Source organism: Rhineura floridana, chromosome 8 (assembly GCF_030035675.1).
Source record: "Rhineura floridana isolate rRhiFlo1 chromosome 8, rRhiFlo1.hap2, whole genome shotgun sequence".
Lineage (NCBI taxonomy): Eukaryota > Metazoa > Chordata > Lepidosauria > Squamata > Rhineuridae > Rhineura > Rhineura floridana.
Window position 1 is genome coordinate 117,570,550 of NC_084487.1, and position 15,265 is coordinate 117,585,814.

A 15,265-nucleotide genomic window follows, 5' to 3' on the forward strand; every position below is an offset into this window, starting at 1 on the left:
AGTGCTTTGAATGTATAGTGGGGACGTGGCCATAATATACAACACTGTGTTGAAACTATTTCCTTTTATCATTATTTCCTAGAATGCAGGTAACTCTTTGTGAGCTAACATCTGCTTGTTTGCTCAGGCATCAGAGCAGTAGTTGCAGCCTTTCAGAAGAAAATGTAAATGTGCTTGCTGATTCTCCCCAGCTCTCAACAGGCCAGGAGAATAGAGACCCGCTTCTTCCAAGATTAGAGAAGATGACCATCCCCAGCCTATACAAAGCACATTGGATTATCTCTTAAATTGACAGAACGATAGCAAACAGCATGGTTTCCATGGGTGAGGAAGAAAAGCCAGGCTATGGGATACAGCCCTAAGCAGTCTCCTTCCCTCATACCTTATTCTCACTGATCTCCCATCCCTGTCTCTCGCAGTTCATTCATCACTGATACACATGGTTACAATCTACAATCCTACGCAGTGTTGGATGCTCCTAAACCCACCGAGAGCTAGTGTAGTAATTAGCCCTTCAGCTTAGAGAGGTCCAGCTTCAAATTCCCACTCTTCTATAAAGCACACTAGGTGACCTTGAGCTAGTTGATCTTCTAGCCTCACCTACCTCAGAGGGTTGTTGCAAAGATAAATCAGGGCGGGAAGAAACAGGTATGTTGCTTTGAGCTTCTTGGAAGAAAGGCCAGCTCTAAACATAATAAATTGATGTCTTTAAATAGGCAAGGATGGAACAGGAGACTCCCTGTCTCAGCCAGCTGCTAAAAGAAGTGTTTCTTGCATATTAGAGCATTTAATCATTTTGGTTCAAGATCATATGGATATACCTATAAGTTGTATGGCAGCCATGCCTCCCAGAATACTGAAGATTATTGCTGCCCTCTTGTGTAAACTACGGAGCACTTAGCTTTGCAATATCTGAGCCACATTGTTCTACAGCTGCAACAACTGCTATGGCACTTTTATTCCCTCCCTGGCTAGTTGACAGATCAAGATAATTATGTTTGTTATAGTGCAATGTACCAGAAAGTTCATTCCATCAGAACCTTGTTTGTTGCCTTTGTGGGACAAGTGCAAATACCGAAGAAACTATTCAACAGCCTCTGCTCAGATCTGAAATTCTTTTACTCCCAGGTGTGTGCTGTCAACATTTGAGCATGATCCTGTTTTGGTGCAAGATTTCTTTATGTATGCAGACCTTGAGAATTCAAATGTTAAATTTGAAAAGAAAAAATACATCTTATAGTGTGTGCCGTCATCATTCAGGACAAGGGGATGGTCAGCAAAGACGGTTCTGAGAATTTCAGAGGACCTTTTCTTTGCTGGAAAAGATTCACATCCACTTCTCTATGGGTCTCCTCCCTCTCCCTCCACCCATATGGGCCCCTTGCACTGCTAAGGCAAAATTCTCTTGCTGCTTCTTAAAGGTGGGGTTATGTCTCTTTCCACATGTGTTATGCTGTACATTATGCTATATCACCCACACCATAACACTGAAGTGGGTAGCACAGCATGTTAGGTGGCAGCATGTGGGCTGTTCTCAGACAACCTTGCTCCTGTATTCTCTCAAGTTGCTTTATTGCCACCTCACTCTATGGCTGGCTACCTCTGCAGAACATTTTTTGGATGTTGTATGCAGTACACACCCTGTGACCCAGCGTCATTTTGTGTCAAATACCCATATTTTTGTTCCACACTGTAAACACCCAGCAACACCGCAAGAGACAGAACAAAGTGAAATAGGGTCGGAAAAATATCTAAATAAAAGATGTGGAAATCATAGAAATGCAACAGGTTTCCTGTTGTGTTGTATGGATTTATAACAAGCAAGACATTATAGTAATGGATAAAAAAGGCTAGAGTGGTTAGTCCCTGTCTTGTGTGCACACTTGTGATGCTAAAAGTTGTGTAGGAAATTGCCAGGTTTATACATTTTGTTTTTACAATTTGATACCACCTATTATCTGTTTCTAAACTCAGGCTTGTATGATACTTTTGAAAGAGAAAATGTTTTATACCTTCCGCTTCAAAAGACGATTGCACTCCCTTAGGAAAGGCCAACCAGTCATACACAGCTTCCTGATTTGAGAGGTGCCAGGGTTGCATGGTGACCCCACCCCAGTTTGCACTCTCAGCAGTTTTCCTCCTGTTTTGTCCCCCTCTGGTTCTTCAGTCACCTACATCCCTTTCTTTCCCACTTAAGTTCAGTCACTTTCCTTCAGCTATGTTATATCTTGGAAAGGACAGAGGGAACCTTAGGCACAAGTTCTTTTGACTCCCATACACGTTCCACATGATGTTCCCTTGAAAGGAAAAACTGTCCTCTTCTATCTCCCTTTCTTAGCCCTCTAGGCTTCATTCCCAACAAAGCCCCAAGTATGCTTGATTGCACATGACCCACTTACCACAACACAGGGAACTGCTACAGGCTGAAGGAAATGGCAGCTGCTATATGCCTTACAGCCATGTGATTTGACCATAACTGTCGAGTATTGCAACCTTACAGGATAGAGCCTGCTCAGCAAAATGCTTAAACATGCCCTTAAGAAACTGTGCTGAAGAAGGGATAATTTTACTTTGAAGTTCAAAACAAAATTGTGCAGTTATATTATTGTGTAGTATTAGTGCTTGTTTTAATATTTAAAATACCAGATTTTGATATCTGAATAAATACTTTGACACAATTAAATGGAGTAATGTTTTTCAATCTGTTAAGTGTATTGGCAATGAAAACTTTATTTCAGAAAGTAAAGCAGCAAAAATACTGAATAAATAAATTGACAGAATAGTTTGTTTTGTCATCTCCATATTGTTGACGGCCTTCATACAAAACGTTAAAATATTGTAACAAATAGAATAAACGTGCATGAATCAATGGTCTAAAAAAAAAGCTAGGATATAAAAAGTAACACTTTTGACATAAAAAATACAGCACAGAACTATTCAATAATGGAAAATAAATCTGAATACAGTTTTGCTATTTACATGGATAATTAAGGCCCAGTTCACATAAAGTAAAGCACATTGGGAATTCATATAATTTTGAGAGTTTGGAGGAAAAAATGAGAAAGGATTATTCTTTCAACCATCCCATAAATGTGCAATATTGTGGTTGCAAGCTACAACAATTTTACCAAACTAAACCTCATATTATATATTAGAGACACAAGTGTCCTTTTGAAAGTTGCCATTCTTAAAATTCATGCAAATACAAAGGACAAGGTATCAAACTACCTCAATCAGTGGATCTATGAACAGTGATCATTTGCCTTACACAAGTCTCCTACATACGTAGGGTGGTACCCAATATTAGTCATACTCATAGCAGATCCATTGAAATCACTGGACTTAAGTAACTTCAGTCTATTGATTTCATTTTAATGGGTCCAAGTATAACTAACATTAGATATCACCCATAATCTCTCGCATCATATTTGCATATATTATTTAGACACATGAGTGCCTTGTAGCAGTGTCACCATCGCTTTGAAAATATAAAGCTGAAAAGGAGCTTTAACTCTGGGCTTATTTACATAGGCCTCAGCTGGCACTCCTTCTCCCACTGCTTATATCATGAGTAAGGAACCTGTGGCCATCCAGATGCTGCTGGACTACATCTCCATTTCTGACTGCTGGCCATGCTGGCTATGGCTGGGGCTGATGGGAGTTGGAGTCCAACCACATCTGACCCCATAGCTGGCTTCTATTATCTTTAATGAGAATGAGCCTAGGCATGTTCCTGCCAGTGCTTATACAATCTGTCCAGTGCAAAAAAGAAAACAAGTGGATGGACAACACTGACAAAACTACCCATTCTTATTTTAAAAAATTATATGCAAGGTGGGGAAGGGTGTATAATCCTCAGGCTCACTTGTGCTCCTCAATGTGTAACAGACAACCCAGAGAATGCAACAACCAATTCTTGTATTTTTGTTGCAGTTCTATAGTAGTTGATGGAGCCTTCAAGCCTGCTAAGTGGGTGGCTTACATAATATTGACAGTATCAACAGCCCCACTACAATTTTTGCCTTCTCTGAAAACTTGCTGTTCACATAAGCAAATGTCTATTTGAGGGCACATTTTTTAAAGGAAATATATAATAGTGACTACGGTCATATAATTCTGCCTGGAGGCCCCTTACGTTGACATTTAGATCAGATACATCAACTGTTAAATTAAGTTCCTAACCCCTTGCTTAATTTAAAAAGCACCAGTACTATTTTTTTAAAATGGGTTTGGTGGTGGTGGGGCGGTTGGACTGAGTTTAACACCTTGTAATGAACCCCTGGGCTCCTGAGGAGTGTTCTCCTGGCCCCACAACTGTCAACCTAGTGGCAAAAGGAGGGTGCAGTTGTGGCAAAGGGACTGGCTGGCACAACTCAGGTGTGCAATCGGAGGTACACAGAAGCTTCCCACATGCAGGTTAAGGGCTTGGCACTCACTCCCTTTTCAAAGGAGTCCCCCATCAAGTAGTGCTGCCTCTGCAATGTTACATAATGCAGACATCATATGACAATATTGACAAATTTACAAAAATGAAGTGTGCCTTTGTATTGAACTTTGCACGAAGGCATACATGCTCAAGTAAATTTGGCTGCCACAGCCCTCTCAGCTGATCGTGTGTCTCATGCTTGGCTATTTTTCTCCTTCCAAGTTAATGTCTTGAGCACTCCAAATATGAACCACAAGTTAGCCGTTCTGAGTAGTAAAACGGTAGGGAATTAATGCCGCCTTCTGTCTCATTTGTGGACAGGGAAAAAGAATAGTATCTTTTTCATAGACTTTTTTTTAGAAAAGATCTTTTTATATTTTCAAGGATTTAAAATAACGTTTCTAGTGATAACTATGAAAATGTAATATGCTTCCATGAGGTTTGCAGATTTTGTTTCAGTTTGAACTGCATCCTGTCTGTTCATCTGTAGAGTATAGCTATGAATGGGGAGCATTCTTAAAATTTTAATGGAAATGTGATTTAAATGTTTGTCTGCATATAAAATTAACAGTTAGGAATTCTATATGTTCTTTTTATTTTTAAAGGAGTTTAGAGAGATACCCCTCAGTATTCTACTTGGTGAATAAATAGGTATTTGTGTACTATATACTTTTGGAAACTCCTTGATCTAAGAACTCAATCCTGCACTGATAGATCTGAGTAGTATGTGTTGGCCCTTACCTATGGACATGATCCATAAAAACTAGTTTCTTTAAATCCCAATGAAATTTAAGCATTTACTTGTATGCTAAAGCCTCATTTCAGTGAGACAGATTCTATTGTCTGGATACTTTTAGGTTACCATGAGCCCAGACCGTACACTTATTTCACTTGAAACCATCATGGCTTCCCCCAAATAATCCTGGGATGGGTAGCTTGTGAAAGGTACTGAGAGCTGTTAGGAGATTCCTATTCTCCTCATACAGCTACAATTCCCCAAGTGGTTTAGCAGTCAGTCCCTCCTCTCAGAGAACTCTGGAAACTGTAGCTTTGTGAGGGAAACAACTCTCAGCTTCTTTCACAAACTACAGTCCCCAGGATTCTATGGAGGAAGCCATGATTGTTTAAAGTGGAGAATAGTGGGAAATGTATGGTTTGAATGTGGCCCTAGTCAGAAAGAAGGATTCTTCCCCCAGTCCTTTCTTTAAAAACCCCCCTCTATGACTAAGGTAAGGAATGCACAGTTCATCAGCCACAAGATTGAAAAAGATAAACAGACCAAATTAAGAGGCAAGAGTCCCTCACTTAATGGAATATATCAGGATGTTCATCTATTTTCCTAAATTCAGTGGATTTGGATATGCTGTATTTGTGTACTGTACTAGAATAGTTGTGAAGACAACAAACTTATTCCATAGCCAGCAAGTGACTTACAGGACACTAATCACTAAAAAGTATATTGTGGGTAGTTGGAGCAAGTGACCTTTGTCTTAAAAATGATTCCTGAACTTACAGGGGATGAACGCTAAACTGTTCGCAGGAGCGGACCTTAGAATTTTGCCAGCAAATGCACATATATTAGTCCACTGAAGTCAAAGAGCCCTCCATGAATCTGATGTTTAACTGTTGTTCAGGCAAGCTAAAAATATGAGGCCTGGATTCTAGCATATAGCTTGTAGTATCTTAAAATACATATAAATCATTGTGATCTTGCAGTTCTACACATTATTCAAATAGTCAGAGATCCAATTACCCAAACAAAACTTGTCATGGACAAAGATTTTTATGCACTTATTCCTATTTCTCTTCAGCATGCAATTTTCTTCTCCTGACCTACTCTATTGTTTTAGGTTGTATTTCGTGACAAAGTATTTTCTAAATGAATGAGGTCTCATTTTCAAAAGGGACAATTTCTTTAGAGACCTTTGCATTGTAACACATAGATCAGAAATAAATTTTGCACACTTTTACTGAAGTTAAAAAAAAATGGAATACTGTTTCATTCTGTAAGCAAGCCTTTAGACTATTTGATTGCCTCCAAAGCTGAACACATTCACCAGCTGTGTATAGGCAGAGACCATCACATGGCTTGATAAAGCTCCTGGTTTTGCTCCCTGTCTGGTACTGCAGAAACAGGAGGGTTTTTAAGCCTCTGGCAGGCTGCCATACATGGCTGATTGGTTGTGTTTGGCTCAGTGAGTCAAAAGCAGCACAGATCAGCATTGTACTGAGTTACTGTGTCTTTAAGTGGAAGAGCAAAGCCTACTACAAAACAAGAATGCTATAGTGGGGGGAAATGCTACACAAAAAAGTGATAAACTCCTTTGGCAAGACTGAGGATATCTCGTAGTGTTTTGTTCCTTGATTAGCATATTTATTGCGGCAAAATATCTCTAATATAAATTGAATAATAAAATCTAACTAGAAGATCCTCAAATACTTATTAAGTCCTGTGGACCTTTAACTGGATAAGCCACTGTAAAAACCCTGCAATGGTTTCAACATAACATAATCTGCAACAGAGCAAGAAATTGTGAATCACTGTAGTGATAAACCACGAAGTTGTCTGTTCTCACTTTAAATTCATGCACGTGCAAATTCTCTCTCACATACTCTTATACACACACACCCTTTCAAGACTGTTAATATGAAATATTAGTGCGGAATTACAAATTATGCCCAGCACGCAGCTGTCACTAAAAATAGCATACCCATGTTGATGTCTCCCCTCTAACCTTGAATGTGCAGGATTATTTATTTCAGGTTGTGGACTCACATTGGCAGGAGCAGGAAAGTACACAATAACGTGTAGATGGCACAACATGGTGACATCATGTCATTAAAACAAGTTGAATGAATGGAGATGGGGAGAACTTAGTATGGGGTGCTGTTTAAGGAAGCAGTCCAGGGTTGGGCTTGTAGTCCTGCTCTTAGGCAAGAAGTGTGTGTGTTGGGGGAGGGATTTACATGTTATAGCAACGTTCACACATCCACTGATTAAATGGAATAAATTAAACCCTAAAGGCAGTTGTAGACAGTTTCTTGTACTCTGGTCACCCATTTATGCCTACTAAGGAATAATACTTCTTTAAATGCTTCAAAAATAGCAATAAAAAAAAGATAGATATTTGCACTATAACTGTTTGGGAGTGACTGCAACATTGCTGAAGTGTGCCTCCACAGTCCTTTTTGTTCTTCATTGTCATCAGTGCATGGGGCAGGATTCCAAGTCTGTTGTAGATCTGATTAAAAAACACACATAAGAATGCCTGGTGGCTTGTGAAAGGAAGTTTGTTTTCTCTCTTTCCACACATCACTGGGTGAACAGATGCAATAGGAGAAGTGTATATGGTCCACAGTACCTTCACAGGTCCTCTCCAGAAGGGATATATGTTATACATAAATGCCCTCTGGGTTAAAACCAGAGGACAGTGGATTCTGCAGGATCCGAAGATTGCTAGGAAGCTGTCTTGATGAACCAGGGCGTTTCAGGGATCCAGTCTGAAATGTTGCTTCTGTGAGAGAAGAAGGTATCTATTAGCACAAAAGAATGGGCGGAAAAATGGCAAATGCAATTCAATATAAACAAGTGTAAAATTATGCATATTGGAGCAAAAAATCTTAATTTCACATATACGCTCATGGGGTCTGAACTGGCGGTGACTGACCAGGAGAGAGACCTCGGGGTTGTAGTGGACAGCACGATGAAAATGTCGACCCAGTGTGCGGCAGCTGTGAAAAAGGCAAATTCCATGCTAGCGATAATTAGGAAAGGTATTGAAAATAAAACAGCCGATATCATAATGCCGTTGTATAAATCTATGGTGCGGCCGCATTCGGAATACTGTGTACAGTTCTGGTCGCCTCATCTCAAAAAGGATATTATAGAGTTGGAAAAGGTTCAGAAGAGGGCAACCAGAATGATCAAGGGGATGGAGCGACTCCCTTATGAGGAAAGGTTGCAGCATTTGGGGCTTTTTAGTTTAGAGAAGGCGGGTCAGAGGAGACATGATAGAAGTGTATAAAATTATGCATGGCATTGAGAAAGTGGATAGAGAAAAGTTCTTCTCCCTCTCTCATAATACTAGAACTGGTGGACATTCAAAGAAGCTGAATGTTGGAAGATTCAGGACAGACAAAAGGAAGTACTTCTTTACTCAGCGCATAGTGAAACTATGGAATTTGCTCCCACAAGATGCAGTAATGGCCACCAGCTTGGACGGCTTTAAAAGAAGATTAGACAAATTCATGGAGGACAGGGCTATCAATGGCTACTAGCCGTGATGGCTGTGCTGTGCCACCCTAGTCAGAGGCAGCATGCTTCTGAAAACCAGTTGCCGGAAGCCTCAGGAGGGGAGAGTGTTCTTGCACTCGGGTCCTGCTCGCGGGCTTCCCCCAGGCACCTGGTTGGCCACTGTGAGAACAGGATGCTAAACTAGATGGGCCACTGGCCTGATCCAGCAGACTCTTCTTATGTTCTTATATAGAGGATAGGTGTGTGTATTGTTACCTTAAACATTTCCTCATAAGAATATAAGAAGAGCCTGCTGGATCAGGCCAGTGGCCAATCTAGTCCAGCATCCCATTCTTACAGTGGCCCAACCACATGCCCATATATCTAAATTAAAATTGGAAGTTTCCTGGGGGAAAACAGCTACATAACCAGCTGCTTTCGCCCATCCATAGTGGTTTGCTGGGTAAGCTTCACTAGAGATTATCTCCTGAAGTAAAAAAGGTCAGGATAGTCAACTGCTCCCCAGCTTTTTGGAAGACGTTCCTCAACGTTATTCCAACAGTGCTGTACCCAAACCTTTAGAGGGCATTGGAAGTTATATGCTGCTGTTCTGTTTTTACTTCCATGTAACTAAGAGGTGACATTTACTGCTTTTTCCCCCACTGTTGAAAAGCGGGATTTTAACTACTTTAAAGATGATATACATCTATAGCCTGCGTACGCCGTTTAACGCCAGATCACTACACAATAAGATCACACTCATCCATGATTTGATCATGGATGAGGATGCTGATTTTGTGTCCATTACTGAAACTTGGGTGGGTGAGCTGGGAAGAGTTGATCTGACCCAGCTTTGCCCACCTGGATACTCAGTGCAACACCAGCACAGGCTGCAGGAATCTCTTGGTCCAATTCTGGAATCTCGTGGTCCATTCACTGCTCATTTGCTTCTAACTCCCTCTCTTTAGCTGGCTCGCGATAATCTAGTAGAGATTTCTGGACTAAGGTGGTGAACTGTTGAATGTAAGCACTACAGTATTGAGCACACGTAATAACCATATTAAAACTGAAAACCAATCTAATCTTCAATGGATATAAGCTACAGACAAACAACTCTGTTTTCAATAGCTAAACATGCACAAATGTATACACATGTGTGCACAGAAAAAACTGTAAATACTTGGGCACAAATGCATGAAATGCAGAGAGTAGCAGTATATAACAAAGCTCTACACAGAAATGATACACAGGACTACCGCTGTTCTTTGCATTTCATAGCTTTTTGGCACCCCCACCCCCCTGTACTCAATTTTTTCTGTAATTTTTGAAAATCTTTTAAAGATGCCACAGGGCTCTTGGTTACGTAGGTGGCTGGGGAACTGAACAGACACAGCCAGTGTGGCACCTGTCCTGCTGTCATGGGGTTTATAGGTTTCTCTGACTCCTGAATTACGCTCACTAGCTTCATAATTCCTGATAAAAAAAAAAGTGGGCCACACAGGGCTTCTCCTGTTCCTGCTGCAAGATGCTTCCCCCCCCCCCAAATGCAAGGATTTGGGGGATTTAGTTTTTGGTTGGGAAGAGAAAGGGGGGACTGGCAGAAGAAAGTGTGCACGCTTCACTTTTTTGTGTTTTTGAGCATTCCCATTAAATGCATGAAAAACCAAAGGTACTGTGCATTTGACAGAACATTCAAACATAAATGGCTGTTTTCAAGGTGAGCTGGGTGGGCTGTCACCAATTCCTAACTAGAAATTGAAAAAAGTTCCAGAGGAAGAGGCAGGCTTTTGCAGTTCTTACAACATACCTCTCTCAAGCTCTGTGTGCGAAGCCTCCAGTTCAGTAGGTTCTGCTGGTAGCACAGTGACCTTTGTCCCCGTTTGCTGGATAAATTGCTGGAGATTGACTTGCCGTAGCTCTTTTGTCAGCTGCTCTAGTTCTTGCTCTCTGTCCTGAGAAGAAAAATGTAAATAAGCTTATTCACACATGCACAGAACTTAAAGAAATCAGGAAGATATGGTTTCATTTTAAAACAGATACAAACATGAGTGGTATTCAAGAAAATACTATATCCGATCTATATCCGAGAATATTATTCTGAGTTTGTCATTTTCTTCCATAACAACTGCATTATGCTTCACCGTACTCTCACGCTATACCCAAACATACACCTCCTCACCACCACCACTGAACAAGATACCCTCTACCACCACCATTCAAAGGTCTCAAATATTCTTTACCGATGGTAAAAACTTTTTTTTTGGGGGGGGGACTTCATATGTACTAAGCAAATGCTGACTTCAGACTGAACTGATATTCTGCCCCTTCCTCATTCTAGAACCACACATAGAATGTCTTTTAAATTCTAGGTGCCAGTTATGGACGCATCAACTGGCGCATATGGAGAGGGACTGAGTGGGATGTGTAGCTCATTAGGAGAATGGAGCACATTATGCATGAAGAGGTGAGGCAAAATTTGGTTCATATCATATGCCTTCAGATTTATCCCCAGTCACATTCCAACACTTGAAGAGATTATGAAAAACTTAATGGAGGAGAAAAATTTCAATCTGCATGTAGTGTAAATGGTCTCAAAGCTGGTGTGCTAAATACTTGTAAGAATATTATGGTTTCTGCATTATAATAGGGGCAGACCCTTTTTTTGTCCCCTAAGAATGCCACCTAAAGCACTACAAATGTTAGATTTGCCTTGCTAGACACCTAAGGTCCTAATTTAGCACTGTGTCCCAAATAATAGTCAGCCAGCTCAGAATCCCCCAAGCACAGTATGACAGACATAGCAAAACTCTATTGATTTAAGAACATAACAAGAGCCTGCTGGATCAGGCCAGTGACCCATCTAGTCCAGCATCCCCTTCTCACAGTGGCCAACCAGGTGCCTGGGGGAAGCCCGCAAGCAGGACCCAAGTGCAAGAACACTCTCCCCCCTCCTGAGGCTTCCAGCAACTGGTTTTCAAAAGCATACTGTCTCTGACTAGGGTGGCAGAGCACAGCCATCATGGCTAGTAGCAATTGATAGCCCTGTCCTCCATGAATTTGTCTAATCTTCCTTTAAAGCCATCCAAGCTGGTGGCCGTTACTGCGTCTTGTGGGAGCAAATTCCATAGTTTAACTATGTGCTGAGTAAAGAAGTACTTCCTTCTGTCTGTTCTGATTTCTAGCATCTGATATGCAGAGGTATATTGCTGATGAATACAGCTTCAGCTTTTAGTCACCATGGTTGCAGCCCTTGATAGAGCTATCCTTTGGGCAATATCCAATGAAGTGTTTCCACTAGCGCAAGGATTTCCACTTGTATGATGGAACTTTTCCTTCTCCCACTCCACTTACCTTCCCCAAATTGGCTCTGGAGGTTTGAGGGAAACCCCAGAACATTTTGCGGGGGGTGAGGGGAAAGGAGAGAACAGAGGAGTTCCATTGTGCAGCCCAAAGTCCTTGTGTTAGCAGAAGCACTTTGACAGGTGCCCTTTGTGACACGGGTGGTTAACTTTTTAGTCCTGAGGGTTGCATCCACCCTTAGCCAAACCTTGGGGAGGCTCATGCCACTGGTGGGTGTGGTTACCCCACACTCAGCACACACAGGCATACAGCCCCTTCCCCCAGGTACAGACCTGCACTCAAATGATCAGTCTGGTGACCAGGGAAGCGATCATTTGCATCCCCATTAGGGTGCTGGGCTCTGCCTACCCAAGCTCTGGGTCTGCTTGATTTTTCCCTCTCTTTGCGATTGTTGCCAAAGACCGGGCCAGAAAAATTTGCTGGTGGAAGTTGGATAAGGCCCCTGAACTGGGGGTTAGCCAACCTGGATTTATGAAATCATGTCATTCTCTTTAGAAGGCAACCAAGGATCAACTCACACCATCATTGGCTAGAAATATGACATTAACATGTGATCTCTATATAAAGTATTTACCCCACTGGTGGTGGTGGTGGAGAACAACTGTGTGAACTGGGTGGGCATATATGACAGGCACTCCAGTATACTGAGTTCCCTGTTGCATCATGTGTGAGATGTAATCCCAAATGCTACACCAAGCAAACAGAATATCTGCAAAATTCTTATTCAGGTCTTAATTCAGAGTGTAGTTTTTCACAATTTCTCTGGAACTGTGAGATTGTGAAACTTAAAATAAATAAAATAAATGCAAGTTAGGATTCTAAGGATTTGAACAAAGCCTAGCACATGCACAAAGGCTTGGGAATATAGATATTTAATGTTATATAAGAGGCAGTTGTTCTAACTATAAACTCTTGGATAGCACTTTTTGACCACCCCCCCAAAAAAAATTCAGTAGCTATGTAACATTCAATACTGATGGCCTGCTTCTCCTCTCTCCATGAATTCTTCTGTGCAACTTCAAAATTATATGCAAGAATTCTTGAGAATGGACAAGTTTACATTACAATAGGCAATTAGCAAAGCTCAAAAATCTCTTGCCACTCCCATGCTATTCTGTTCCTACATGGGGGGAGGAATTACAGGAAGCACTTTGAGTTTGCAATCTTCTTTGTTGAGGTGTGCAAAGAAAAGGAGAAGAATACTGTGCCTGCTTCAGAAGAACCAGGGATGAGAAACCCGAGAGCCTCCTGATATTGGACTCCCATCTCCCACCAGCCCCAACCAGGATGACCAGTTGTCGAGGACGATAGGTGTTGTAGGCCTGGAGGGCCACAGGTTCCCCTATTGCTGACCTATAGAGTACATAGTGTACTGCTCATCTTTACTCAAAGAGTAGACACAGTCTAGAGTGCTTATATGACATGGTTGAAATGCAGTCCATTGAATCATTTAGATGACATCTCAAGAATTAAAACCGTCCCATACAAGATGGATACTCTTACCTGTAACCGTTTGGTGGCTTGGCCCAGAGATCTTTCAACAGCTTTAATGCCATTTTCCAGCCTGAGACTTTGCTGTCCCTGAATATCAATTTCGCCCTTTACTTTTTCAATCTTCTCTTTGACTTCTTCTTCGTTAACTTTTAACTCCTGCACCTCCCGGTGCAACTTTTCTGCCTCAAGGCTACTTTCCATGCCATGGATTTGGGCCAGGTATTCCTTCAGCTTGCTTTCACAGTCCAAAATCCTGTGCCTCATCTCCTGAACCTGCTCCTTTAGTTGCTTCTCATTTTCTTGTTCAATTTGGAGCTCATTTTCCCAGAATTCCTCTTCCTCAATCTCTACCTCATTCCTTTTGATCTTTTGCTCCAGTTTGACAATTTCATCTTCCAGGCTGTAATTGAACCTGTGCTCCCAGTACTTGATTTCAGCATCATTTGAATCCAGCTGTTTCTCAACGGACTGCAGCTTCTCAGTCTGGAGGTGGATCAGCTTCTTCAGCTCATCAACTGTTGCCTTGCAGTTGAGAACTTTCTGCTTGAACTCAGACTCTTTGCCTTTGCCAAAAATGTCCATTAATCCTTTTGCCCCTCCTGTGAAAGTCAACGATTTTCTTTTTGGCTCCCTCCTTTTTATCAGTTTGTCATTCTGAGGCCTTAGCTTAGCCAGGGGAGGTAAGCTTTGACGATATAAAGTTCTTTCTGGTATCCGAGCAACACTGTCTGAGGTTGGCCTCTCACTGAGAGATGGCCCTGTACGCCGTAATACTAACTGTACATCACTTGCATATTGTCCCCATTTGTTCAAGGAAATTATAGGATTTTCATGAGGTGCCAGGTGTCTCTCTGTATCTCTCCATTTTTCTATCAAGGTATACCTTCCTGTACGACCTAAGGAGAAAACATGGTTTAAATGTTGTGTGCAATATCCAGAACAGCCCAGCAGAGGGAACAGTTGCACAATGAGAGGACTAACAAGACAGACTGGGCAGTCAGTCAAGCTACATATTAATATAGGTTGGATTCACAGAGCAATCAGTTTATGCAAGCTAAGAAAGCGTATGTACTAATAATATACCACACTGCTTAAAAAATGTATCTTTAAAAACACATATCTGTAGCATATCAAGTGTTTGAACAATCTCTCCATTTTTGCAACCCCCAGCAAGCAGCAAACACATGTGGCTTATGGAGTCACCCTATGTAACTGGTGCATTGGCTTCATGGGTCACAAGTGCTGTGAGCTTTTAATAGATTATTCCATTACGGCTTTTAAAACAAAAACTTTTTTTTAAAACTAAGAAGCTAAGGCAATCTTCAAAAACTTGGGGGGAGGTAGAGAAAATTCTTTTTTCTTCTTAGTGAGAATGCAAGCTAAAAATTAGGAATGAATAGAGGTCTGAATTCAAAACAAGTGTTTCTGTTGGATACAAAAATATACACGAGTTATTTGTAGTGCAGCAGTTCACCTCACTGTATTCCAGTCACATCTCCCATTTAGGCTTGAACTCCTTTCAACCTGATTTACAAGAAGCTGGAATATTTATGAAATGTAGTAAAAATACATAATACCACTTTCATTAGCATAATACTGAAGAAAAAGAGGTAGTGTGTGCATTTGTGGGCACAATAGAATATAGATTCTGTTCATGGCAGTGCTAAAATGTATCGCACTGTATGCTCACACATGCAAAAAAAAAAGGTATGTAGAAGGCCAACAAATGTGGTGGTAACGACTTTTACCAT

At 41.2% G+C, this 15,265-nt stretch overlaps 1 protein-coding gene across 4 annotated transcripts in view; it reads right to left on the reverse strand.

Moving 5' to 3' along the window:
• Positions 1–2,707: 2,707 nt before the first annotated feature.
• Positions 2,708–15,265, reverse strand: part of RASSF8 (Ras association domain family member 8) — a 148,608-nt gene continuing 136,050 nt past the window's right edge. For all 4 annotated transcript variants that reach the window (XM_061582229.1, XM_061582225.1, XM_061582227.1 and 1 more), the window contains 3 exons: positions 13,524–14,410; positions 10,468–10,612; positions 2,708–7,941 (listed from right to left, as the gene is read on the reverse strand). In XM_061582229.1, the coding sequence (XP_061438213.1) occupies positions 7,820–7,941; positions 10,468–10,612; positions 13,524–14,410 (1,154 nt within the window). In that variant the 3' untranslated portion in view covers positions 2,708–7,819. The remainder of the gene's footprint in view (positions 7,942–10,467; positions 10,613–13,523; positions 14,411–15,265) is intronic.